Source organism: Esox lucius, chromosome 13 (genome assembly GCF_011004845.1).
Source record: "Esox lucius isolate fEsoLuc1 chromosome 13, fEsoLuc1.pri, whole genome shotgun sequence".
NCBI classification, from domain to species: Eukaryota; Metazoa; Chordata; class Actinopteri; order Esociformes; family Esocidae; genus Esox; species Esox lucius.
This window is the reverse complement of record NC_047581.1, coordinates 12,497,906-12,525,473: the sequence shown is the minus strand read 5'-3', so window position 1 is coordinate 12,525,473 and position 27,568 is coordinate 12,497,906. Positions and strand designations below refer to the sequence as shown.

Here is a 27,568-nt window from a genome sequence, read left to right as displayed (position 1 = left end):
AATTGTGTTTCATATTTATATATTTATCAATAAAACCCCAGGAAGGCCCAGACATAGTTTTTGTATATAAGATGGTTCTGGTAATTCTCACACTTGCATCCAGGATGTTAAGTACATAAAATTGGCATATCTTATCATTTAGATTTGTATTAAATTTTTTGCATGTTGTAACATATTTTTCAAAATGTACAATACAAGAATCATAAAAAACAATTTTACAACAACATGAAATGATACAAAGTACCAGATAGCATATTTCATTGGGAGGAAGGATGGTTGATGTGTTGTAAAAAAGAAATGGGGGGTGAAATCATGATTATAGAGGCCTCATTATAGTCCTAACAGTGTGCTCTAAAAAGTCTAGATTCTTAAAAATATTTTTTAACATTAAAATAATATACGTTTGGAAAAAAGGCCTATTTTATAAACAATATATTTGAACAATATTCTAAACCACATTTTCTCATAACTGACAGACGTCTGCCTTACTAACGAAACGTCCATTGCAACGGATACATCTGCAGTAGGGGGAGCTACAATGCAAGCAACTCTTGTTTTTCCATGTATCCACCAATCGGTCTGTGCTAGAAAGGATACAGCTTATGTCAAATTGATTTAAAAAAAAATGTAAAAAACGTTCAAGGGGAGAATGACTCTCACTCCTCAACGACCGCGTACTGCAGGCATTGTTTACGGAAAATAAGGCCAACATTATTGTCAAGGAAGATCTTGTTTAAGACTTTTGAATTCTCATTTAAAGAGCATCAACGGTATTTTTCTGAGTTCCCAAATATCATCAAAAAATTATAGAAAGTCGATTACGAGTTCAAACAGTTGCTGTCTGATAGGGTAGATTTAATGTAATTTGGGCTATTTGTAATGACAAGTGTGCTGGCAAAATGGGCTTGGGTGGGTCGATTTACAGACAGGTTTGTACAGAAAAAAATGCGTTCGGGGTTTTTTGTGTGGAGTCCTGGGGTAATTGTGCAGTTTACAGTCAATGAAATCTGGCAACCCTGGTTCCGACCTATCTGCAACGTGATATAACTGCCAATTTGGCTGTAGTGGATGCTTTCTAGATCAAGAGGAAACACTAGAGTTTGTGCACAACTACCCCATTGTTAGTGCGGAGACAAGAATCTCGCCCACTCATATTGTCCCACTACCTACCTGCTTACGAACGCACCATTATAACTGCCAGATCTGACTAATAACTTCATCCATTCTAGTCAACGCCTATACATGCTTCCCTGGAAACTAAACGTGTTGTCAAGCGTTACTAAGGAAATTGAAAGTTTGCTTCGCGTTCGGAGCTAACAGTTAGCCAGCTATGCTAAAAAGTAAATAGGTAGCTAGCTATAGTTAACTTAACTAACAAACCTGCAATGGACGAAACTTGATTTGGCTTTCTGCCAGGTATCTAATTTAACGAAACTACTGTATTTTGACTAAATTATGTGTAATGTCAATGCCTTTCTTCTTTTCCAGACTGCCACAACTTGTATGTAGCTACTATTTAATACTACTAGCTACTTAGCTTACTCTAACGTAACGCTAGGTTTGATGCAGCCAAAGTATCTAGCAAATAATTCCGTTAACATTGATATTAGTCTTCTTTGCACTGGTGCTAAAGAAAGTTACCACATTCCTAGTAACTAATGGACTATAGCGTCCTGCTCTATTAGATAACATAACAATGCCATGGATGGCCTACTACTAGATAGCAACCTAGCTAAAATGTATCTATAGTATCTGGGCAAGTGATGTGAATGCAAATTCTAGATTATTATAACCGTACAGTTGCTAGCTAAGGCGCAAAACAACGAGTAGCAGAATATGATTCATAATTAAAGCTTTGCGAGTACATTGGGTAACGCTTACCTCGTCGGGTCTCTACAAGACATTTTTACATAACTGCTAGTTAGTTAGCTAATTTAGCTAGCTGACAACTTTAGCAGCCCCCCAATCCCGTTTACTTTGGCTGTCATTTGAGTCAAGTACCAAAGTTGTCATTTCAATAGTTTAACAAGATTTAACTATCCCATCATGGTTGTGTATTTGATTTGCTACTTTAGGTTTTCAAAGCATAGCTAATGCTATGCTGTATAACCAAAAAAATGTATGTGATGTTTACTGTAACGTTAACAGCTAGCTAGGACGGTTGGCTAGCTGCGCATAGCAACCTTACTAGTGAGAGAGTAGAGTATTAAAAACATTAAAAAAAATTGTTGTTGATTTTAATCATCCAATTCCATAATTCTGGGTGAGCTTGGCCTCCATGAATACCACGATTAGACCTTTTAGTTGCATTTCAGACCTTTGCAATCGCGGAAGGAACAATGTCAAATTATGATCATAGGGATCTGTAAAATACAAATGTAACAACAGTTCTCAGTCTGAGCTTGATTATGTTTCCATTATTTTAGTTCCCAATAGTCCTGAATGCACTGCAGTCGAATTTTTTGACATGTCAAAGTCCCTAGTACTAATTTTTTTTTGAATGTGGCGAAAGTTGTAATGAATGCACCAGGTAAATCCTAAACACGGGAGAGGCTGTTTAGGTGAGACGGGCTGACAGAAACGTTACTGAATAGAAAGACTCCATGTGCAAGTAGCAAATTTAAACTGATCTCATTGGTGTCTGTCCTTAACTTGCCGGTTTGGTTGTGTGTCTTGCAGTTAATGTGAAGTTTGGGCAAAGGAATTGAACTAAACAATCACCAATTACTGTTTATTAGATATTTTGTCCATACATTCTCAATAGTAGCTAAACACAAGTTATTTTTTTTTTACATTCTCTTTCTAAGCCAAATGGAGTCCCCATACTGACATCTAACAGGTGTAGCCTGGAATGAGGATGACTGAGAATGGGGAGGACAGTAACCCCCGTCAACCTGTTGGTGGAGGGTTACCTGGTGGAGCTCCTGATGGGAAGGATACAGGAGGATTTGGTGGTGACAAGGCCAAAACCAACAAGCTTCTCGAAAACACCCTGAAATTCCCTCAGGATATCGGAGACCAAAACAGCAAGACCAGTCCATACCAGCCCAGACCGCCCCCGCTGCCTAAGCCCAGTGCACTGTCAGTGGTAGGAAAAGGTGGTTCAACGGAGGAGAAGGTGAGAAGCAGGAGACTGAAAAACAGCCAGGAGAGTCTGACCGACCCAGCTGAGACCAGTTCCTCCACAGATTCCCTTAAGGAGGACTCGTCAGTTACAAGTGTGTTCACCTTGAGCAGTGCTTCTGCCTTGAGGAACGGACAGAGCTCCATCCTTGTGCCCCTCTCAGCTCCTTCCAGGTCTCCTGTCTTCAGAGCCAGGGGACAGAGTCTCTCAGAGTACGAGAGGACATCCCAGGTCCACCACCGTGACGATGCAGAGCAGCGAGTGTGGTCTTCCAAGGTACGCCTGTCTCCCTTACAGCCCTCGGGTACGCTTCCTGCTCTGGAGCAGAGCTTGGAATCTGTTTCCTTAAGAGCGACTAATCGGATTGACAGAGATTGTCTGGATTATGGCATTCTGCCGGGGAAAGCTGGGCCGGAGAGGCTGCACCTGCACAGGAACCTGAGCGATAGCCGGCTTCTGGAGAGCATGGTGTCGGACAACACCTCAGTCAACTCCATGAAGTCCACCTTCAGCGTGTTGAATCCCATCAGACCCAGGGACGTCAGGAACCGGTAGGGCCACAAAACTCATGTTTATGTTATCCAATCCAGGTACTGACTTCAATCCAGTTTTTCAAAAGCATTTTAAGGCTATATGCATTGTCATACCCATTTCTAACAATGAACGTAGCCATGAGATGCTTTTGAGGAAATGGGCCCACGTACATACTGCAGCTTTCTCTACTGGGTGCATACCGGTGTCAGTCTTGACGGCTTTCTGAAGGCATGAGATACTTTTTAGCTGTCTTATTTGGCAAGGTGTGTGTCTTTAGGCCCGCCCACTTGATCCTTTCTCGAGCCAATCTCGATTTTAGTGTTGACTATGAAGGTGCTACTTTTGCTGTCAAACTTTGGTAGTGGAATCTGTCTTTATGGCTATGAAATCTAGTGGAACCTGAGTGCCAGTGTAACCCAGTTAGCCTGCTATATACTTGGGTGAAAGTATTTTTGTTCAATGTAAACATAGCTACTAGCAACATTCACATTCTGCTGCAAAAAATACTGACTTCCCCCCCATCTACCTAGCAAGACAGTTAGCATAAACATCTACAAATCATATGTATGTCATCAGGGTCCATACATCTAGCTTTAGCTACCCAGCTAATATTATTCTGTAATAATGAATGTTGATGTGTAGATGAGAATATAACATGTCAAATATGTATTTTAGCTAGCTAGATAGCTAATATTTGTGCTAATACTGGATATGTATTTTCAGCTTTAGATAACATTAGTCAACAGCTAGAAGATTCTGAAGTATGGGTAAATATTTATGAAGTGTGTCTGAAGGTGGGCATTGCAGATTTTTAGATAAGGCGGTTAGCCAAGTTAAGATGATCTATATATAGAATATCTACTGTTGTCTGACATTGTGTAATCTAGAAATAGATTTGAAAATGTTAGACAACAGTAGACATTTCATGTCAACACACTCATTGAGAATAAGGATAGATGAAGGTGGTTTGGGATTTAGTGTTGTTTTAACTTAAAACGGAACATTAAAGTCTAGTTCTGTTAGATGTTCCCCTTTAAATGTTATAGAACAACACATTCTTGTTAATAATTTAATGTTATGTGTGATTGATGTTTCTGCAGAGGAATAATGAAATGTGACAAACACATTTGACTGACCTAACAAGGTTGCACAATTCAGTTTATTATCCAAGGCTCTTATAATTTTTACTATTGTGCTCGCAGCTAGTGATTTACCTGAGTGGAAAAATTCCCAATATTAGAGTTCAATTAAAAGTGAGTCAAAAGAAATAAATAGTACTGCACACACACATAAACCTGTTTTGTTCATTTTGAACTTTTACTGTTCCCTGGAATAGACCCAGCACTATTTCTTTAACCACATATAAACCCACCCCATAAGGAATTGGATAGCCATCTTTAGCTGCGTCGTTACTAGTCTTGGGTTTGAATCCAGTTTTTTGGGGTATGTTTTTCCCAGGTTATTACAGTATACTTTTGCGCTGGCTGCAGGGAAGAGGTCACTCTGACGAAAGAAAGTTGGTATGTGAATTAGACCAGCTTTTCCATCATACAGGGAGCAAAAAAATGGGCATCAAAATATGGGCTTACCAAACATTTTTAAAAGGGGTTTGGCTTAGATGCCAAGAATACTGCATGTTAAAGCAATCAGGAAAAGCCAATGCTGCTATGCCTCCCGTTAATATACTGCAGTGTTAAGAAGCCTAATTGTGAATTGTGTCCTAGGAGTTTTCTGGAGGGTAGTGTGCTGGGCAGTGGTGCTCTGCTGGGGGCTGAGGAGCTGGACCGCTACTTCCCAGAGAGGAGAGTTGGCATCTACATAGCCACATGGAACATGCAGGGGGAGAAGGTGCATCCTCTCCTGCTTTTCAACAAAAGGCCTAAAGCCTGACTGTCTGCTTCCACCCGTTCCACTTTGCCAATGACCTGGTATTCTGTAATGTATTAGAACAATCACTTCTCTGTCCGTTTCAGGGGCTTCCAAACAACCTAGACGATCTGCTGCTCCCGACGGACTCGGAATTTGCACAAGATTTCTACATCATCGGAGTCCAGGAAGGATGTCCAGACCGGTATGAGAGAACCGCACAGAGAATTAAAAACATTTGTCAGTGGTGTCTTCAGTACTCTATGCTGACGTGTGTGTGTTTGTGTCAGTGGTGTCTTCAGTACTCTATGCTGACGTGTGTGTGTTTGTGTCAGTGGTGTCTTCAGTACTCTATGCTGACGTGTGTGTGTTTGTGTCAGTGGTGTCTTCAGTACTCTATGCTGACGTGTGTGTGTTTGTGTCAGTGGTGTCTTCAGTACTCTATGCTGACGTGTGTGTGTTTGTGTCAGTGGTGTCTTCAGTACTCTATGCTGACGTGTGTGTGTTTGTGTCAGTGGTGTCTTCAGTACTCTATGCTGACGTGTGTGTGTTTGTGTCAGTGGTGTCTTCAGTACTCTATGCTGACGTGTGTGTGTTTGTGTCAGTGGTGTCTTCAGTACTCTATGCTGACGTGTGTGTGTTTGTGTCAGTGGTGTCTTCAGTACTCTATGCTGACGTGTGTGTGTTTGTGTCAGTGGTGTCTTCAGTACTCTATGCTGACGTGTGTGTGTTTGTGTCAGTGGTGTCTTCAGTACTCTATGCTGACGTGTGTGTGTGTTTGTGTCAGTGGTGTCTTCAGTACTCTATGCTGACGTGTGTGTGTTTGTGTCAGTGGTGTCTTCAGTACTCTATGCTGACGTGTGTGTGTTTGTGTCAGTGGTGTCTTCAGTACTCTATGCTGACGTGTGTGTGTGTTTGTGTCAGTGGTGTCTTCAGTACTCTATGCTGACGTGTGTGTGTTTGTGTCAGTGGTGTCTTCAGTACTCTATGCTGACGTGTGTGTGTTTGTGTCAGTGGTGTCTTCAGTACTCTATGCTGACGTGTGTGTGTTTGTGTCAGTGGTGTCTTCAGTACTCTATGCTGACGTGTGTGTGTTTGTGTCAGTGGTGTCTTCAGTACTCTATGCTGACGTGTGTGTGTTTGTGTCAGTGGTGTCTTCAGTACTCTATGCTGACGTGTGTGTGTTTGTGTCAGTGGTGTCTTCAGTACTCTATGCTGACGTGTGTGTGTTTGTGTCAGTGGTGTCTTCAGTACTCTATGCTGACGTGTGTGTGTTTGTGTCAGTGGTGTCTTCAGTACTCTATGCTGACGTGTGTGTGTGTTTGTGTCAGTGGTGTCTTCAGTACTCTATGCTGACGTGTGTGTGTGTGTTTGTGTCCAAGGAGGGAATGGGAGGTTCGTCTTCAGGAGACTCTGGGACCGTACTATGTCATGCTGTATGCTGCCTCCCATGGAGTACTCTACCTCACTGTGTTCGTCAGGAGAGACCTCATCTGGTTCTGCTCAGGTTGGCCCAAATGCCACTCTACTCCACACTATGGTTGTTCCTAGAGGACATTAAATCAAAGACTTCCCATCAAATTTGACGTTTTCTCATTCAAATGACATGATATCTCAGATGGAAAGATAGGGAGAAACCCCCGGAGCATCGGCCAACCAATCACCTCCCACAGCAGCTTCTCCGGCTAGATACTGCTACGGACCTGTGGATCCCACTTTTATCTAGCTTTAAAGTTCCAGAAGCTTCTGGGCATGCATGTTCTCAACACATTCTTTACAGTGGTGCAGCTTGCCCTCCCCCTCTCACCAACTACTCTTGTTGGATTTGACATGATGACAGAGCCAATATCTCTGCCTCAAAACATAAAAACTTGGCAATACGAACAAATATGAAAATGTTTTATGATTCGTAGGCTAGAATGTAAACCTTCCATATCAGAGACATCTGATTATCACTGCAGGGTCTCTGGAGGGAAGACTGGTAGAGGCAGCATAAGGAGATACTGCCCATATGCCTTAAGTCTGAAGGAAAGATGAAAAGCTGTATATGTTGCCCTTTCAGAAAATGTTATTAACGTGTTACTTCACCCTTATTTAAATTTAAAATACATTTACTGAAAACACCTAATTTACAGCAAATTCATGGGGAATAGTTTCAGGGGGAGGGGAGACAATTGAAAGCTGGGGTTGATTGGGTGGCCATGTTAATACGACTGATTTAGATATTTAGCCAGAACACCGGTGAACACCTTTCTATGTTACTGTAAGCGCCAAAAATGTGTACCTGGTCTGATTTAGTTCCTCCCTTTCTCAACCATGTGACGGTGTGACAGAAGTGGAGCATGCCACGGTCACAACACGCATCATATCTCAGATCAAAACCAAAGGAGCAGTGGGGATTGGCTTCACTTTCTTTGGCACTTCCTTCCTCTTCATCACCTCCCACTTTACCTGTGAGTGAAACCTCTGTTGTTAAGTAATCTGAATATGGAAGAGGAAATGGGAAGACTGTAGATACGATCTGACCACTAGCCATGTGGTTTCAATACATCCTTATGTTCCAGCGGGAGATTCCAAAGTGTACGAGAGGATTCTGGACTACAACAAGATCATTGAAGCAATGGCTCTTCCTAAAGGGCTTCCAGACACCAATCCTTATCGCTCCATGCCCTGTAAGTCCTGTTCATTTGCAGTACGTCTGTGTTGAAGAGTTGCTGCCACATACAAGATAGAGGCTCTACTGTGTGAAGAAATGCTGCAAATTCCCTTAACAAGGACAGAACATTTTTATGAGAATGTCTGTTTCACGCCTTTCAGCGGATGTCACAACGCGGTTTGATGAGGTTTTCTGGTTTGGCGACTTTAACTTCCGTCTCAGTAAAGACCGTGTCGGGATAGATGCCCTTCTGAACCAGAACCATGGTGTCGACATGGGACTTCTGCTCCACCACGACCAACTCTCCAAGGAAATGAAAGATGGTACAATGTAACATTACAACTAAGATACAGAGGTATTTAGGCATAGGCTGCAGGCTGATAAATTAAAATCTAATTAAACTATTATGTTCTAGGTTCCATATTTAAAGGTTTCCAGGAAGCACCAATTCAGTTCCTCCCGACATACAAATTTGATGTCGGCTGCGATGTGTACGACACTACCTCTAAGCAGAGAACTCCATCATACACAGTAAGTGTTAGCTCCAGTCGCACCGTGTCATTCAAACAAGCAGGCTTACGTATAATTGTCGGTTTTAAACACTTTGGGAATCTTTCTCTGCTTCAGGACAGAATACTATTCAGGAACAGGCATGTGGATGACATCAAAGTGATGAAGTACACTAGTTGTTCCACGATAAAGACATCGGACCACCGGCCTGTCATTGGAATGTTCCTGGTTAAACTGCGTCCCGGTAGAGACAAGTCAGTCCCAAATCTCTTAGTGTCACTGTCCTAATCTTAATATTAGGAACCGGTAGCCAACATTGCAGTAAACCAAACTGTCGAGTTTAGTAGCAACCGTTGACCCTGACTGTTGTCTCGTGTGTTTCCCAGTATTCCATTGGGGGCAGGACAGTTTGACAGGAGTTTGTACCTGGAGGGGATCCGGAGGAGGATCACCAGAGAGCTGAAGAAGAGAGAAGCCATGAAGAACCAGGCCAGTAGCACCATCTGCTCCATTTCCTGAATGTGGACCAGACCCCACCGGTTCTCTCTCCAGAATCCCTGGGAGCTGGTTATGAGGAACCAAACAGTTAACCACTCTGGTTTCCAGTTCCAGCCTGTCTGTCATGGATGTCCCTTGCAGTGGTCTGTTAGTGCCCCCTACTGAGTTGTGGGAACTGTCATTCATATGGTTGGGGGGGGGCTGTTTTCAAGGCCCAGAACCTTGAGTTTCAGAAAGACTTCAGTGTGCAGATTCAGCTGTTAACTTGTTTGTGTATACGTGTAAACACAGCCGTTCCACACAAGACTGAACTGTGAAACTTGCCGCAGAAGATGACTTATCAGTCACACTTCCCTTCATGTGCACTGGCAGAATTATACTTTGTATATACTGTACTTAATGTTCTTTGCTAATTGTTTAATTTTGTATATTTAACAAGCCAGGTTTATATGGACTCATATTTTTTTACCCAGTGTAAAAGTGTTCAAGGCCTTGTAAAACCATTTATCAAACAGCTCATACAGGTTGAGAAACCAAACTAAATTTCACTCCGAAACATGTTTTTGGGGGGGTATGGACATGAGGGATTTTACCAAAATTTACCAGATACCAAAATAACAATTGTATATGGTGGTTGCTTGATAAATTAATTCCCTTAACTGTTAATACAGTGTTCAATACCAGATGTATGAATACCACATGTTTTACTTTACCAAGTGGGAAGTTTAGTAGTGTTGAGGGGGTTTGTTCGACGTACTGTAGTTAATAACCTTAATGTCATCCATCTTGACTAAATCACATACTGTCATGTAATGTTAGAGGGCAAGCTAAATCATTATTGCATGAAGATCAATGGGTCTGATGCAAATTGAGTTTTCAGTTGCTTTGGCAAGTGCCTGTGATCTTGTCTGTGATTTCCTCAGGACTTCATCTTTGCATTTCAACTCGTGCTTTATGATGTAACATCACAACATTTTGGGAATATTTTATGAGCTTGTGAAACATTTGCTTTTATAATATGAAGTGGATATCGAATATCCCTCAGGGTGTAGGTCACTTTATAAATGCTCATTAACAGTCTGAACATAAGACGTTTTATTGATGGCACTAATTTAGTGGAACAACCTCCAATTGGGCCGACTAAAGAAACACAGGTTCTTAACACTTTAACATATGTTCACTTCCTCTCCAGAACTGAGAGACATCATGGTTTGAAATAAAATGTTCATGGCAGTATTGTGATTATGAAGTGTATTGATGAAACACTATATACATTACATACAGTACATATACCATACAGTACAGAGAGGTCAAAACTGTTGAAATAGTTTGAAAGAAAATACAACACCAGCATCCTACAGTAATTTCTTATTTCAGGCAGGTTAAGGCAAGATCAATGAGTATGTACAAGAAACACTGAAGCTTGGTGTCAATTCCCAAAGCTGTTTTATCTCTTGCATTCTCTCCTGTACACCAGTGACCAGGTCAAATGTTTTACAGGTTTTAGTCACCATCTACTGAAGATGACACTTGGGTTAGCCTTCAGCCTCTGAAACAGAAACATTACTAAAAAATTAAGTTAAGTAGGATGACATTGTTAGGACAAAATGCTTTTCACTTACACAAGGTTTTCCTCAATCCTATGGCCTTATTTTGAAATATTTAAGGTAATCGGAGGCGAGGAGAATGAACAACTCAAATGAGATGGTCATTCTCCTTTCTCTCCACTTCTGCATTATCAAGCAAATTACATTTACAGGGGAGGATCCCAAAAGATGTACATTTATCAACACAAATTAAGTTAATTGTGCAATACATTTTATTGATAAAACAAATAGCATATTGTTTTTAAATATGCATGAATTTATTTTTTGGACAAGCTGATTCAAATGTGATGTCAGATTATTAAAATATTCTCTTTTGTCGAAGGAAACAAAGTTCCTTGATGAAAGCTTGCTAATGTACAGAACACTCCACTTGCCTTCTAATTAATTTCAATCTCCTCAACCATATATTGTTGTTATGGTCAAGAAGTAGAGGACAGAGGAGAGGATTTAGTATGCATAGGGCAACGACAAGACCTGTTAGTTAACCTACAGTAGACTAGAAAACAGAGTCAATATATTTTTTACTTCCCATCAGGCCACATTTTAGGTTATGTTTCTCAAGCTATGTTCACCCAGTCATTTGGAATTAAAACCAAAAGCATGCAGATCTCCAACATGAAACGATGGGATACTGAACTGGAAATTAAACTCCCTATAGGCATGAAAATGTAGACACTACATAGGGTATAAAACATTGTTTTAAAATCACCTCTTAACAGTTCTTTTGTGGTTGAGGTCCAAATGTCAGTCCTCCCCTGGGGCTTAGTACAGCTCCATAGAGAAAACACTAGTATGGGTCGGTGTCCACATTGTACAGTGATTGGGGGGGGGGGGGGGTTCTATCGGAAGAGACGGTACATGCGAGGCAGACGTCCGTCCTTGCTGGACAGGGCTGCTTGGATGTGCTCATAGGAGGGCATCTGTCGTAGGTCCCCTAGCGCTGCCACCGCTGGCTTGCTGCGAAGCATCTTGGTCGATACCCTCTTGATATCGCTTCCTGTAACATTACCTGGCAACAAGAGTGTCCTACACGTCAGCATACAGAATGACTCATCACCCCACGACCGTTATGGTCTATTCCCTGCAGTTCTGTCTGGAGACATGTCTGTAACAGCCCTGCTGTCCAGGGAAACACTAGAAACCTACTGGGGATCTCTTAACTACTACACAGCCAACCATGGTTGACATCCAGTGCCAGGCAGATGAGTTCCTACACTGAACGCTAGGCACTCTGGGACTGGCAGGTGAGTGGTGCAACCTGAACACTGGCCGACAAAACGGCGCACGTTTCTAAGAACGGTGTAGAAGTCAGGGTTTAGTTTCTTTATGAAACAGGCGTGCTGCTGTGCACTGGTGTTCACTGAGGAACTCTCGGCTGTCACAAAACTTTTTCTAATCTCCTTTGTGAAAGGCACATTCTATTTTGACTTGGCATCACCAGTGCAGTGGCACGATCAGGCCTCGTTTTAAAGAAGCCCGGCTCCGGGGCACTCTGGAGCAGCGGTGACATCTAGGTCAAAGGCATTTTCAGCTTTTTTCTTTGCCTTTTAGAAAGGCAAAATACAAGTCAGCGTTCTCTATACCACATCCTCTTGCCAGAGCAACAGATTGTGGCTTTGAGTTTGTTGTTGAGCATATAGAACGCAGGAAACAGCCAGTCTATAGATCCTACTAAAGCCCTATTTTAAGGCGTTAAATGCCTTTGGTTTCTGGTGCAGCGAGCCACATGGCAGATACCATGGTTGCCATATGGGTAGTCTTTTGAGGTGGCGATGTAACTCGCATTAGCTTCCACCAGGCATGGTAAGATGCTCTCTGTGTACCGATCATGTGTGGTTTACAAAAATCAATGTCACCGCACCGACCTCATGCATACTGATTTACAGTCGGTCATCAAAATAATCAGTATACCTCACTTATACTCTCAGATCTAGGGTTACGATCATCAATGACTTTTGATGGACACCATTGTTACATTCTGGGGTTGCTGCTTCTCAGTAGTTACTTTTGTTCAAGACAACTGATAACTTGCAAAAAATGAGTTACATCTGGGGGAAATACTTTAGAACGGTCACACAACACGGAAATCCAAGTCAGAAACTTGCTCATCTTAGACCCGATTGTCCACCCCATAGATCAGATGCTTCAATTAGAAATTTTTCTTTTACTGGGTATTACTACTCACTGATGAGGTCACACAGTTGGTGTGGTAGCTTCCTTTTCCCTGTGGCTAGAACCTGTCGGCCAACATCCTCAAAGATAACTGGCCGTGACTCCAGGTTCATCATCAACATGGACTTGAGCTGCGTTTTGGCTCTCTCCAATTCCATCTGAGCACAGGAAGAACATTTTGAAGTTCCAAGAAAGAGTTCAGTTTTCAGAAAATTTGGTCCATTATTAACCCTCCCAGAATGTTCAGCCTTACCTCTCCTGCTGTTCCAGCCATTTGGATAAACTCTCTGGTTATTATCTCCACCATTTCCCGAACCTTGACGAAGCAAGTTAATGTAGTCAACAACTTCATAGAACACACCGTTTAAAGCTATGAAAAGAAATCAGCATGCTAAAGTAATCAGACCCCTGACCAATGCCTTCATATTACAGAATTTGAAATAATGCTAGCTATGTATATTTGTATTGTCTTTTCCTCAGCACTGACTAGAGTTGTATAGATACTTACTATTACGAAGTGCTTCCCCTAGTTTCATAAAATGTTTGCCTTAATTGGAAGTCCCTCTGGATCAGAGCATAAAAGAATAAACAGTCCACTGAATTACAAATTGATATTTCATTCTGTGGTATTGAGTCAAAAATAATTTATTTTGAGTTTCAGTGTTTAAAAATATAATACAATATAGTTTCAATAACTGATTGAGTTTTCGTTTTTAAATATCAAACAGAAAAAAATGTCTATGTACTACTTGGAATTCACTAACGTAACAACTGGTCAGGGGTCTTAAAACTATTACAAGACACTTGATATTTTTTTTAGAAAAACGTCTCATATTGCAGCTTTTTATTAGCCCTCGACCTGCATCCTGATCCCTACCTGTCTGGGGTCGGCACTGGCATGGATACACAGCAGACCGCTGTCCTCATAGCTGTGATGGTATGAGGTGGCATTGTACATCCAATGATGCCTGTAGATGGAAACACCATGTAACAGAATCCCCACAAAAAAGGCAATGTCAAGTACATGAATTAGTGTGGTAAATGTTCTCACACTTACCTGTTGAGCACATTCAGGTAAAGCCGAGTGAACATGCCTTTCCCGGGACCTCCTGCTGAGAAGGACCCACCTCCGCCCATCATCATGTTGAGGACGGCAAATGGGATGAATTCATCCTCCTATACGACCAACATGCATGTTAAAATGAGCACCAGTCACACTGGTGGTGGTGGTGGGGGGGGGCAGTTCAAACAAGTGGAGTTAAAAACGATGCTCTACACCAACCAATTCACACACCAGGAAGGAGCAGCCCTTCAGGCCAATCATACTGATCCTCTACACCAATCAATTAATTCACCCAGAGGTAGCAGCCCTCCAGGCCAATCATATTGATCCTCTACACCAACCAATCCACTCACGAGGAAGAAGCAGCTCTCCAGGCCAATCATATTGATCCTCTACACCAATTAATTCACTCACCAGGAAGAAGCAGCTCTCAAGGCCAATCCTATTGATCCTCTACACCATCCAATCCACTTACCAGGAAGAAGCAGCCCTCCAGGCCAATCATATTGATCCTCTACACCAACCAATCCACTCACCAGGAAGGAGCAGCTCTCCAGGCCAATCATATTGATCTTCTACACCAACTAATTCACTCACCAGGAAGGAGCAGCTCTCCAGGCCAATCATAATGTGTGTCAGCTCAGGGATTGGGGTGGGGCCCAGGCTCACATCTGACATGTCCTTATCCATCTGAGAGGATCAAAACAAAGACATACGTTAAGTAGCAGAGAAAACACAAGTACAGAGTAAGAAAAGAAACAGAAGCTTCCCGTTTTTAAGGTACCTTCACCATCCCACCCGTGTACTGGGCCACAGACAGGTCAACGTTGGCCGGTGTTCCGGCTCCCCACACTGGCTTCACATCCAGCAGATATTTCCTGGCACAAGCTACTAGCTGTTCATGCTCGATGCCAACTCCGGCTAGCACCATACGCTCTGGGCAGTAGTAGCTCCGCAGGTATGTGTGCAGCAGCGTCTTGTCAATCTTCTCCACATTGTCCACTGGACAGAAGCGAGGCAACCCGACCGTGTTGCCACGATACGCTGCCTAATTCAACAAAGTACAGTGAGGATGTATTACGTACAGTCATGCACGCGTGCCCACAAACGGTCAACAGCCAAAGTGAATTAGTCATAACTGATGTTGTGGGACTGAAGGAGTTAGTCACTCCAGTTACTTAAAGAGTAAGGGTTCATTAGCTTGACTCACGGCGTGAATCATCTCTGTCAGTAGGGGTTCAGGGTCAGGCCTCATGTTTAGGTCCTCCAGCTCAAAGCGTACAGCCATCCTGGTCATCTCAATCTCCTCGTCTAGGAAACCAAGAGAGGAACAAGCCCAAATGATGATCTACTCCCACAGATAAGTTCAACAGTAGACAAATTAATTTCAGTTACTGTCCAGTAGAAGTCTCCCTTCATTGTTTGCTCATCAGCAAATGTTTACTCGTCTTTTACTTAATATGGCCAAATGCTTACAGGGGGAAAAAAAACATCTGAAACTTGTTTTTTTATACAACCTGCTTAACAAAAACGCTTGACATTTTACTGGAACATAACATCCGGGTCTTTGGCCCGAAAGAGGCCTGTGTGGGACAGATCCGGTTTTCCTTCCCCTCATCATTGATTGGAAGAAGTAAACGAACCACAAAGAGACAGCTGTTGTTGGCTTGAGACCGATTCTCCCTCTAAAACACAGCTGTGAGGTAGCGCAACGCTTCCTTAACGGTTTCACAGCAGACAGACAAGAATCAACTTCACCAAGTTCCCCTCCATTTTATTAAAATCAGACCCTTCTCAGTACAACTGTGATTGTTGTAGGCAAAGCCGGCAGATCGGAGTTCAATTCCAACAGTCCACAAACAACCCTTCCTACCAGCAAGTAAATATGTTTTTCAGACCAGATTTACAAATAACAAATTGACCGATAGTATACACTGTCTTCTCTCCAGGCCCTATGGTAATAATCATTTATTATTTTGTATTGTACAACCTATTAAAATTCAATTCATTGTTACCAATTTGGCTTACAACGAATCCCAAAATTAGTTTGTAAAGTCTCTGGAAATGTAGGCCTTGATTAAACACTGCCACTGAGGGCTAAATCAAATGGTATTGGTATTAGTGGTTTTAAGTCTGAGTAATATCTGTTCATAAACACAAATCAATGTTTACTAAATAGAATCGATGTTTACTTTCATGAGAAGTGATACAATTTCCCTTCCCAATTTACTTATGCATATTTAAAAACAAGGAATTGCTGGGTCATATTCCTTCATAAAAGATTTGACTAGACGCCAATTAGTCACTTCATCCGCCTCCAGCCTGCTGATTGGCCACTTTAAATTGCTCAGGAGGATGTCATCTTTTAAAACCAACAGATTTCAGGAAGTGACAAAGCAATTGACATGAGTCTGGATTGACTGGTATGTGGAGTTAGTCAGCTGTTTTCTAAGGACAGCCATTTCATTTCCACATATTATACAGAGGGGGGAACAAGTATTTGATAACCTGCGAAATCGGCAGTATTTCCTACTTACAAAGCATGTAGAGGTCTGTAAATTTCTATCATAGGTACACTTCAACTGAGAGTGACGGAATCTAAAACAAAAATCCAGAAAATCACATTGTATGATTTTTAAATAATTAATTAGCATTTTATTGCATGACATAAGTATTTGATCACCTACCAACCAGTAAGAATTCTGGCTCTCACAGACCTGTTAGTTTTTCTTTAAGAAGCCCTCCTGTTCTCCAGTCATTACCTGTATAAACTGTACCTGTTTGAACTTGTTACCTGTATAAAAGACACCTGTCAACACAATCAGACTACAACCTCAACCCAAGGGCCAAGACCAGAGAACTGTGTAAGGACATCAGGGATAAAAGTGTAGACTTGCACAAGGCTGGCATGGGCTACAGGACAATAGGCAAGCAGCTTGGTGAGATGGCAACAACTGTTGGTGCAATTATTAGAAAATGGAAGAATTTCAAGATGACGTCAATCTCCCTCTGGGGCCCCATGCAAGATCTCCGTGGGGCATCAATGATCATGAGGAAGGTGAGGGATCAGCCCAGAACTACACGGCAGGACCTGGTCAATGACCTGAAGAGAGCTGGGACCACAGTCTCAAAGAAAACCATTAGTAACTAAGCCGTCATGGATTAAAATCCTGCAGCGCACGCAAGGTCCCCCTGCTCAAGCTAGCGCATGTCCAGGCCCGTCTGAGGTTTGCCAATGACCATCTGGATAATCCAGAGGAGGAATGGGAGAAGGTCTTGTGGTCTGAGGAGACAAAAATAAAGCCTTTTGGTCTAAACTCCACTCGCCGTGTTTGGAGGAAGAAGAAGGATGAGTACAACCCCAAGAACACCATCCCAACCGTGAAGCATGGAGGTGGAAACATTCTTTAAGGATGCTTTTCTACAAAGGGGACAGGACGACTGCAACGTATTGAGGGGAGGATGGATGGGGCCATGTATCGCAAGATCTTGGCCAACAACCTCCTTCCCTCAGTAAGAGCATTGAAGATGGGTTGTGGCTGGGTCTTCCACAATGACAACGACCCGAAACACACAGCCAGGGCAACTAAGGAGTGGCTCCGTAAGAAGCATCTCAAGGTCCTGGAGTGTCCTAACCAGTCTCCAGACCTGAACCTAATAGAAAATCTTTGGAGGGAGCTGAAAGTCTGTATTGCCCAGCGACAGTCCCGAAACCTGAAGGATCTGGAGAAGGTCTGTATGGAGGAGTGGGTGAAAATCCCTGCTGCAGTGTGAGCAAACCTGGTCAAGAACTACAGGAAACGTATGATCTCTCTAATTGCAAACAAAGGTTTCTGTACCAAATATTATGTTCTGCTTTTCTGATGTATCAAAAACTTATGTCATGCAATAAAATGCAAATTAATTACAGTTCTCCCCACTGTAATTTTTCGAATATGTCATTAAATCAAATGTACTACTTAGTAAAAATGTTTCCTTGATCTGTCACTCAGGTGTTGGCTCACCTAACAGACGCGGCTGCAATACAGCGTCCGACAGCAGGCTGACTACGGTGTCCAGACCCTTGACCTCGGCTGAGACGGCATACATGGTGGTGTCTCTGTGAATGACATCTCCGGCATCATACAAACTGACTGAAGATCTTAACTGTCTTCTAGGAACTAGTACTGCGTATATATCTGGGCAATTCATCTCTGTCCCTGGATGGCCGAAACAGTTCTTATTCTTGCTTTTACCTGGTTGTTAATTAAAACTGGTGTCTCAAGGTCTGAGTCCATGAGGAGATAAAAAACAAAAGCCCTTCCATTTCAGCTGTTGTGAAGACTGTTTGAGGCAACCAGATGTGAGAGGTGGGGTTGTAAACACCTAGCGCAATTCAAGGGAATTATTAAATCCTTCAACAATACCATAAACAGTCTACTCAAGTTGAACCTCTCATGGCAAATCCTTGTCACTGTATACTGAAGCCTATGTTTAGGTTTCCTTGAGTGAAAACGTTTTGCAATTCTCTGTCTTTCTGATTATAATGCTAAGAGGGAAAACACGCCTGAAATAGAGCCCCATTTATCCAACAAATTCAATGGTTGCTCAATGAATGAAATTAAATTAATTAATCCTACCTCGATGTTTGACAGTCACAGATCCCCCCGTGTTTTTCAAGGGTGAGTAGTATTTCATCTTTACTGCCATACTGGGCTGTGGACTTAAGATATTTAAAGTTTATAGCTAACAATAACAAAACATATCAGTTTGCTAGGAGTGACAAGAGTGAGGAAAACCATCTGTGCAACATCTCTTGCATAAGATTTGTCAACTAGGAAGATGACTCTTACCGAGAAGGCAAGTTTCTCCAAAAAGTGTGCAATTCCACTGGGGTACTTTGTTTCATGCCTGGACCCTGAATTTACTAGAACTGTAAATATAGAAAAGAATAATCAAAATGCAGTCATGGATAACGCAGAAATTGAGACACTGGAAGAAAATAAAACATTTATTTAAAAGTTTTATTTAAATGCTGACTGTAGCAACTTACTTCCCACCGTGCAGAACTGACCAAACTTGTTTTGAGATGCTACCTTAAGGCCATTTTCCAAAGTAGTGATTTTAGTTTCGCATTGTTCATGGCCGTCCACTGCTGCAAACACTGGTTTGGGTATCCCAGGTAATGGTGAAGAGAGGGAGACATTTGGATATCCACTGCCGCTGCTGTACCTTCTATACGCTGCAATTCCAAACCTGTAAACGCAAAGATGTACGATTTAGGTTATTTAATTAATTGCTGCGGTCAACAACGGCATGTCTTTTGACAGCCAAACGTACACCTTGATCAAACCAACAGAATCATTGCCTTTTGGTACATCAGCAGTACCAAAATGCTGCATTTGCCTTGCCATTGCAGTGTTCCGTGAGGCGAGTGGGTTTATTCAATGCGCGATCAAACGGAATGAGTAAGCAGCTTAACGAAAACAGGGAAACTGTTGAATGTACTCAGATGATGCATCCCTACAATTTGGTGGCAGACCATAGGTGCGATCAAGGCGTCACGAGAAATTCTAGCAGGGCACTGACTGTGACTCAGACTCTTGTAGATAGGAGGCTAGTGTGGACCAGATGCCAAACAATGCATTGATAATGTGACCCACATTTCCTTTCCATTTAAAATAACCAAGTGGGAATTTAGCATCACAGTTAGACTACACTCCCAATTTGGCATGGACATTCAGGGCTTTAAGGTAGCAAACTGGATTAGAAGTTTACTTGAGCTACAGTTTACTGCCCTAGTTTGCTCATTAGCATCCTTCCATTTCCTAGGCTGATGGAATCATGTACCACAAGATACAATCAGACCAGACAATTCAGTATGCTAATGAGCAAATTAGATTTTAATTATGGTTATTTTGCTGACAACCCACTGACCATTATTAACAGATTAACATTAACAAATGGTTAAACAAAACTATTAATCCCCTTGGAGTGATTGAAAATTTATTTGCTATTAATATATAAATAAATGTTGCTATTGACACATACTGTATCCAAAAGGTTTTATTCAATGATATATTTACATTTTATAGCACTGACACTTTAAATACTTTTTTGGAGATGGTTGACAAACCCAACAATTTAATCAATTCCAATTGCATTCTTTAATACCACAAAATGTGACAAAGTCTAACAGGGTGATAGCAATCAAACTGATGCAATCAACTATAACAATAGCAAGGCTACTGTCAGACAGCCAAAATGCAATGATTTTGAACATGCAAAGCATGTGAAGAATCAGCCAAAGAAGAGCCTACATCCCACACAAGACATTTGCCATCCTGAGCAGCTGTAATGCCTGGCACGGAAATGTTTTAGCCAATGACCAAAAAGCCTTACAGCAGGTGCTAAATAATCTACCAGAAGTGGTCCCTGACGTAGGCCTGCAGCCATTTCAACACACACCCAGCCACAGGACATTCATACATTAAAACATATAGAAGGGCTCTCTATTGGAGCATGTGATCCCATACAGGTTCAGGGAATTTGTATCTGAGAGACTGCTCACTAACGTCACTGACCCATACACACACTAATCTAGACAAACATTTTATAACTGCAGCAACCAGACCGACTCCAATTTACCATTCAATAACGCTCAGACTGTTACCCTGGATTCTATATCATATAGAAACCAGCAAAAGGCATGCATTTTGATATGGGCATTCCGCACCAATATGACAAACAGGTTGCTGGATGTTTTCCTTAACAATTGAAATTCATGTGCCATATCAGAACAGAAATGATTTTAAAAAATGGAGAGTTACATTCTGTCTAGGGAGACAGTTCAGTATTTTTACCCTGATCTGAATATTAGAAGAGGAGCATTTTTGCTTTTGATTGATTGCCTGCCCTATTTGAGTTGAGAAGGCTGCTTTGGGTTTCAGGAGGTTTTGATTCTTTTTTTCACTTGTGCGTTAATGCGTTAATCTACGGAATGGTACAAGAACAGGAAGTACTCAAATCTCATGTCACTCAGATACTTTTTCAGCAACAGGTTATGGGATATTATGATGGTACGTCAGACATCACATCCTTTTTACTTTATAACCAGAATATAACAGCAATAAGGAATTGTTTGTATATTGCCTATCTACCACTACTAAGCAGTGTCCACACCCTCTGCAAAGTGTCATGCCTAGGAACAGCTCTTAGCCAAGGTATATTTGCCATATACCACACATCTGTGTGCCGTACCGCTTACTTGAAATAATGTATTATAAAATAAATAATGCTTTCACAAATGACAGTTCAGTTGGAGCCCATTGCAAGGCACAGCATTCAAATCAAGTTTATTATTTATACTACATGTGGGAGCTACATTCATAAACTCCCAAAGTTGTAGCATTGGCTGTACATTTCCCTGAATGATACCATTTGGCGATAAAGCCTCCATTCCAGTCTGTTTTTAGTGTTGCCATTTATATCAGCACTATTTAAACAGCGGGTCTCCCCCACTGAGTATACAGGTGAATACTACACCCATAACTCCATCTGTATCGTTCTCTTTTTTTGAACTATACGTAATGTAATTGCCACTAGAAATATGTCTTTATTCATATAGTTGTTACACATGTCGCGAGGGAACCGGCAATACTATATACATGACAATTAACTTAAAACGTACGTTAATGATCTCGATTGGTTAAGTTAATAACCAAACAAACAATTCACTACACACAATGTTATTCTATTGGAACCGAGAAGTTATATAAACTACAATTCAAAAACGTTGTTGTTTGACTTTAGCAAAACGAGCTAAGCTAGCTATCTTGTTTGCAAGCTAGTTCAACAACAGATCGTATGGCTATATGGGTAGCATACTGCCGATGATGAATAAGTACATACACGTTTGAGTGCCATCACAGACAGCTGTAGAGGTTTTAAAATAAAGGTGAATATACAATAATATTTTGGTATTTTAATTTACGTGGCAAGTAACGTGGCTTAAAATTTACCTCTGAACACGGCTCCAAGTTCTACACTTCGACATGTGCGTCGCCATCTTGGATTCACTACGACCACGAATTAACCCGGATGATCCTGCAAACACTTCCGTTGGTCATGATTGTTTTGTAAAGTAAAAAAAAACGATTTGCTACTTTTGTCTACTACCTTTAAACTGTAATGTTTGACAATATTTTGGATTGTATGAACACATATAAGAAAGTTTTAATGACGCTTAAGAGTATGCAGGTGTCACAAACATCTCACCGACTCTGAACAGCTTGAGCCGCCTCGAGCCAATTATATAAACTAATATCCTATGTACTGCAGTCTAGTGATTCCGGTTCTTTTCTGTGAGCCGTAGTGTTGTACAGTTTGCTAATCGTTCTTTTTGAACAACTTTTTAAAGTGTATATTTTTTTGCGAGTCGTTCAACAACATCTAGTATCTATAGAGTCTCAGTGACCGGAGACTTAAAACAGTAGAGGAAGAGAGAGAAGCAGCATTACTTCCAGGAGAAAAGCAGAGATGAACAAAATGAAATGTGCAACATCGCATGGCGGTCGGGGACAGTGCCTTTGGGATGGCAGACTGGGGTGGTGGTCCGTCTTTTTAAGAAGGGGGACCGGAGGGTGTATTCCAACTATAGGGGGATCACACTTCTCAGCCTCCCCGGGAAAGTCTAAGCCAGGGTTCTGGAGAGGAGAATACGGCCGATAGTAGAACCTCGGATTCAGGAGGAACAGTGTGGTTTTCGTCCGGGCCGTGCAACACTGGACCAGCTCTATACCCTCTACGGGGTGTTGGAGGGTTCAAGGGAGTTTGCCCAACCAATCCACATGTGTTTTGTGGATTTGGAGAAGGCATTCGACTGTGTCCCTCGCGGCATCCTGTCGGAATATGGGGTCCTGGGTCCTTTGCTCAGGGCTGTCAGGTCCATGTACGACCGAAGCAGGAGCTTGGTCCGCATTACCGGCAGTAAGTCAGACTTGTTCCCTGTGCATGTTGGACTCCGGCAGGGCTGCCCTTTGTCGCCGGTTCTGTTCATAATTTTTATGGACAGAATTTATAGGCGCTGCCAGGGGCCGGAGGGTGTCAGGTTTGGGGACCACACAATTTCGTCTCTACTCTTTGCGGATGATGTTGTCGTGTTGGCCCCTTCAAATCAGGACCTTCAGCATGCACTGAGACGGTTTGCAGCCGAGTGTGAAGCGGTGGGGATGAGAATCAGTACCTCCAAATCCGAGGCCATGGTCCTCAGTGGGAATAGGGTGGCTTGCCCACTTAAGGTTGGTGGAGAGTGCCTGCCTCAAGTGGAGGAGTTTAAGTATCTAGGGGACTTGTTCACGAGTGAGGGAAGGATGGAACGGGAGATTGACAGACGGATCGGTGCAGCTTCTGCAGTAATGCGGTCGATGTATCGGTCTGTCGTGGTGAAGAAAGAGCTGAGACGCAAGGCAAAGCTCTCGATTTACCAGTCAATCTACGTTCCTACTCTCACCTATGGTCATGAGCTTTGGGTCATGACCGAAAGGACAAGATCCCGGATACAGGCGGCCGAAATGAGCTTTCTCCGCAGGGTGGCTGGGCGATCCCTTAGAGATAGGGTGAGAAGCTCGGTCACCCGGGAGGAGTTCAGAGTAGAGCCGCTGCTCCTCCACATCGAGAGGGGTCAGCTGAGGAGGCTTGGGCATCTGTTTCGGATGCCCCCGGAACGCCTTCCTGGGAAGGTGTTCCGGTCCCGTCCCACTGGGAGGAGACCCCAGGGAAGACCTAGGACACGCTGGAGGGACTATGTCTCCCGGCTGGCCTGGGAACGCCTCTGTGTCCCCACGGAAGAGCTGGAGGAAGTGTCTGGGGAGAGGGAAGTCTGGGCATCTCTGTTTAGACTGCTGCCCCTGCGACCCGGCCCCGGATGAAGTGGAAGAAGATGAAGTTCAACAACATTGTTCATTCAAATGGCTGTCCGCGGTGCTTTACAATATGATCACTGGTTTCATTATCTTACAGAATCTGACTCAAAAGGATGAGTCTTACTTCCCCTTCCTACTGAACAAGCTCTTATATCGCCCCATTCATCTGATGCTTAAAAATAATAACCCAAGAACAATTGTGCTAGAATGTGAAATGCACGTTCAAATAGGTTACATCTTTCCTGGCCTAATTACAGAAGATCACCTGATCTTTTTAGGCCTACACTCCAAAAAACGATCGTTTTTGCTGTGAAAATTAGCAATCTTTATTTATTTATTTTTATATATCTGCAAAACTCGTTGTTTTTTTCAAAAAATATGGATAGAGCCAAATGAAAAGCCTCTTTTCACTAGTGCAAAGTGCCATTTCTCTCATCATTCTTTCCTGTAAGAGTTTCTTTGTAACTGGTTTCAGAAATGTTACCATTACTACTCCAGAACCCTAAGTGTCGCCAAGTTCTTCACAAACTATGGCTCTGGTTATAGCTATTTTCCCAGGCAATGCAGACTGGGCTGGATTCATCAGGGTTTCCTTTATTTCCTGTCAGGAATTTGCTAGATTTACAGTAGCTCACCTTGTGATGGATCTTTATAAGTTAACGTCATTAGTGAACAGAGAAGCTCCCTATGTTAAGTCACCTAGCCTAGTTTAGTGATGCAGAAAAATGTACAGAAGAGTACAATTGATCTCTGACAGTTGCCTATAGCTGCAGGGCGATGTCTGCCCTTAATGCTGACATTTCCACATGCTTTCATCACATTTAGGAGCTGCTCAGCCGTTTACCAGAACAGTTGCCGCAGTAGAGCTGATTTTTCCAGAGAGAATTGCTATCATTATTATTATGGTCTTGAGGGAGACAACAATGCTCAATATGCAGGTAGCTGTCATTTTCTGGGGAATCTCTATGTTTCCAAGCATTGGGTACAGCTATGAGCTCCAGGATACCATCCATTCTTTGAAAGAGGAGAATGTTCACCTTCACCACCGTCTGGAAAATCTCACCCGCACTCTCCGTGAGCTGAAGCATCTGCTCTTCGATCACTCACGAGGTGAGCACTGACGGATTCGAGTTTTAATGTAATTGATATAATTATACAGTACGTGTGTTCCAAAATTTATTGTAGCTGTTTTCAAATCTGTCAAATGCTCCAATTTCATTCCATACAGACACTGGAGGAAAACACAACAGTGATGCACTGAATGCCTGGAATGAATGGACACAACATGGTAAGATCATATGTACATACAGAAAGATACAAAACTAATCACATTTCTGTTTAGAATTTACCTCCTGGCCCTACTAGATCAGTATCAATCTCAATTCTCCTGGTTTACCAGGTATCAGTCCTGAGACACATCAACTGTTGGAGCAGGCTTTCTGCTGGCCGGATCTTCATGGAGCTGCCGGGCCTATCTTCATATTTCCTCCTCACTTCCTCCTTTCTCCAATCATTGTCTGTTTCCTTCTTCTGTAAACGTGAGAATTCAGAAATAACTATTTTTTTGTTAGTGTGGTTTGTTTGTGCTGTCTTGCTAACTCCATCAACTTCTATTGGAATTGTCGCATGCAAGACTTCTGAAGTGATAGCTAGGCATAATTGCACTAAGTGGTGGGACAAAAACATAAAATGATTGACAAAGACAAGAATGATCATTTCATCGCAGGTATTTTGCTGATATATTTTATTAAGATAAGTTACCTATACTAGTAGAAGTGTAATGTTTGAAATGAAATATATTTGCCAATGTGGGGAATGTTAATGGGACAATGCTACAACAATCAAACATGTAGTAGTAGTAGTAGTAGTATAAAGGACATTAAAATAACAATCTTATAATGTTATAAACGTATCATTCTATTCATGTTATCGCAGTTCTGTCATAGCGAGTCTTCAATAGATTCATTGTTAAACTTACTTACCTAAGACGTTATTTAATGCTGATGTTTTTTTTTTCTCCAATCGGTTTTGCATTAGTACCTCACATTTTGCAGTGTAAGCTGTTTTCAGCATGATGCCACTTTCATGAGTCATTGCTCAGTAATATTTCCTGGTCTACATGGCTTGATTAGAGAGCAGAGGGTTTGACTGAAACCACTACATACCTTGAGCAACATCCCCTCATCCCTCCTGTAGACATTATTCAACAATGAGCCTTCAAAGGAAAACTGTACAACAATGTGTTTAATGTAGTTAAGACAATAAGTTCTACTACAATACTTAAGGGATTATTGATGAACGTATTTACATTACAGTGCAAGAGCTGTAGAAGTTTGTATATATAATACATATTTAAAGCAATAGAGAGAATTTTCCCAAAGTCAAACATTCACTCCTCTGATTCCATTGTATTTCAATTACTTTATTATTGATGCTCCTGATTCGATTTTTAGATACTTAAAGCGAACCAGTAACATTCATATAGTTTATATAGTTGTATTCAGTTTCACATTCGCAGTGTGTTAGAACATGCTTAGCGTCTAGGCAGGTATAAGCAGCACATCTCTTTTGTGTATTTGATATCCAGAACTGGCAATACACATGTGCCAACTAAATCAGTCTTTGAACAGTTAATTAAAATCACCCTCCTTGCATAGATTATTAATCGGGTTATTTGTACTTTAATTTCCATTTCATTGTGCTGATTTCACTGGGAAAAATAAATCTATTTACATTTGAACAGACTTACTACAGGTAGATTGAGACAAGGTTACATGTGGGTAATACCCATGCCTTTGAATGTTCTAAACAACGCTACAAAAGCCTTAATTCCATGGAGATGAGACCATTGTGTTATGCTGTTCAATCAGGTTTAGCCACTTGTCAACCCCCTTAACAGGGGAATAAGAATACTGCTTATTCTGCTGATGTGGCCTTAAAATAAAGCATTGTCTAATGATGTGATGGTGTGTCCACAGTTTCATCTGGATCCTGGCAGCACTGTTGACGATGCATTGGAGCTTCTGGAGACTCCTGCCATGGCTCCCGAGGAACAGGGCATTGCAGTAGTAATGTGTTCATTACAGGCAGTCACTATTGCTGTTTTCTGAATGTGCCTCACCAAACAATGGTGTTGATAATTTTTTGATGAAGTGTAAATTACAGTCTTTCCGTATGTAAGACAACACATTATTCTAAATGGGCAAAGTTTTCACAATATTATTTTAGTGATTGGTGTTGCCTTGCAGGCATTCTCATTAGCCTCATTTAAAGGGAAACAGGACAGCCCTTTCCATGATGAACAGTCCATTAACAGATCCGCTTTTATAGATTGTCTTATACAGCTGTCTGTTTTAGTTACTCCAGTAGAGGCAAGTTGCTGGAAATGTTAGATTTTGCCTCTATACTATATGTTGCATTTTTGTAATAAACTAATTGGTAAAAACATTCTTCATTATCTGGGCATATCTTTTTCACAATTTAATCAGAGCTCCTTAATTTGGAACAATAATAGTGATTAAAAAAAGCTTGTTATATTATTGTAAGTGGTGGAATATTTTGGATCTACTTGCGCGTGAAGAGGGTTTGTTCTTTATCATGTCTATGATTGGATTACGCTCTAAGCCATTGTGTGGG

The 27,568-nt window shown here is 41.8% G+C and overlaps 2 protein-coding genes and 1 long non-coding RNA gene across 4 annotated transcripts; 2 read left to right on the top strand and 1 right to left on the bottom strand.

The window, feature by feature from the left end:
• The first annotated feature begins 1,213 nt into the window (after positions 1–1,213).
• inpp5e (inositol polyphosphate-5-phosphatase E) lies at positions 1,214–10,421 on the top strand. 2 transcript variants are annotated; one of them, XM_013136680.3, is made up of 11 exons: positions 1,214–1,416; positions 2,808–3,675; positions 5,383–5,506; positions 5,632–5,729; positions 6,907–7,031; positions 7,858–7,977; positions 8,089–8,196; positions 8,342–8,503; positions 8,596–8,711; positions 8,808–8,944; positions 9,077–10,421. In XM_013136680.3, the coding sequence occupies exons 2-11, from the start codon at positions 2,852–2,854 to the stop codon at positions 9,207–9,209; spliced, it is 1,947 nt and encodes a 648-aa protein (XP_012992134.2). In that variant the 5' UTR covers positions 1,214–1,416; positions 2,808–2,851; the 3' UTR covers positions 9,210–10,421. The 2 variants fall into 2 exon arrangements, with proteins under 2 accessions (XP_012992134.2, XP_012992135.2); XM_013136681.4 differs by lacking the exon at positions 1,214–1,416 and adding an exon at positions 2,482–2,561.
• Positions 10,422–10,822: 401 nt separating this feature from the next.
• pmpca (peptidase, mitochondrial processing subunit alpha) lies at positions 10,823–22,104 on the bottom strand. The gene is made up of 13 exons (XM_010876174.5): positions 22,031–22,104; positions 19,063–19,265; positions 18,863–18,942; positions 18,650–18,732; positions 18,035–18,129; positions 15,241–15,341; positions 14,815–15,078; positions 14,628–14,720; positions 14,025–14,143; positions 13,845–13,935; positions 13,221–13,283; positions 12,981–13,125; positions 10,823–11,804 (listed from the first exon to the last, which is right to left on the bottom strand). The coding sequence occupies exons 1-13, from the start codon at positions 22,075–22,077 to the stop codon at positions 11,635–11,637; spliced, it is 1,554 nt and encodes a 517-aa protein (XP_010874476.1). The 5' UTR covers positions 22,078–22,104; the 3' UTR covers positions 10,823–11,634.
• Positions 22,105–24,453: 2,349 nt separating this feature from the next.
• Positions 24,454–27,363, top strand: LOC105014128. Its single transcript, XR_828288.4, has 4 exons — positions 24,454–25,042; positions 25,161–25,220; positions 25,332–25,470; positions 26,911–27,363. It is a non-coding gene; the product is annotated as an uncharacterized LOC105014128 (long non-coding RNA).
• Positions 27,364–27,568: the final 205 nt, after the last annotated feature.

Bases quoted from the DNA above. Each gene is read 5' to 3' on its own strand.
- pmpca (XM_010876174.5), bottom strand. From the start codon at position 22,077: ATGGCGACGCACATGTCGAAGTGTAGAACTTGGAGCCGTGTTCAGAG. The intron at 19,266-22,030 runs GTAAATTTTAAG...TTGCGTTTACAG, and splicing joins ACTTGGAGCCGTGTTCAGAG to GTTTGGAATTGCAGCGTATA. The intron at 13,284-13,844 runs GTAGGGATCAGG...TGCTTCGTCAAG, and splicing joins CCAGTGCCGACCCCAGACAG to GTTCGGGAAATGGTGGAGAT.
- inpp5e (XM_013136680.3), top strand. From the start codon at position 2,852: ATGAGGATGACTGAGAATGGGGAGGACAGTAACCCCCGTCAACCTGTT. The intron at 5,507-5,631 runs GTGCATCCTCTC...TGTCCGTTTCAG, and splicing joins GGAACATGCAGGGGGAGAAG to GGGCTTCCAAACAACCTAGA. The intron at 7,032-7,857 runs GTTGGCCCAAAT...ACGGTGTGACAG, and splicing joins CCTCATCTGGTTCTGCTCAG to AAGTGGAGCATGCCACGGTC.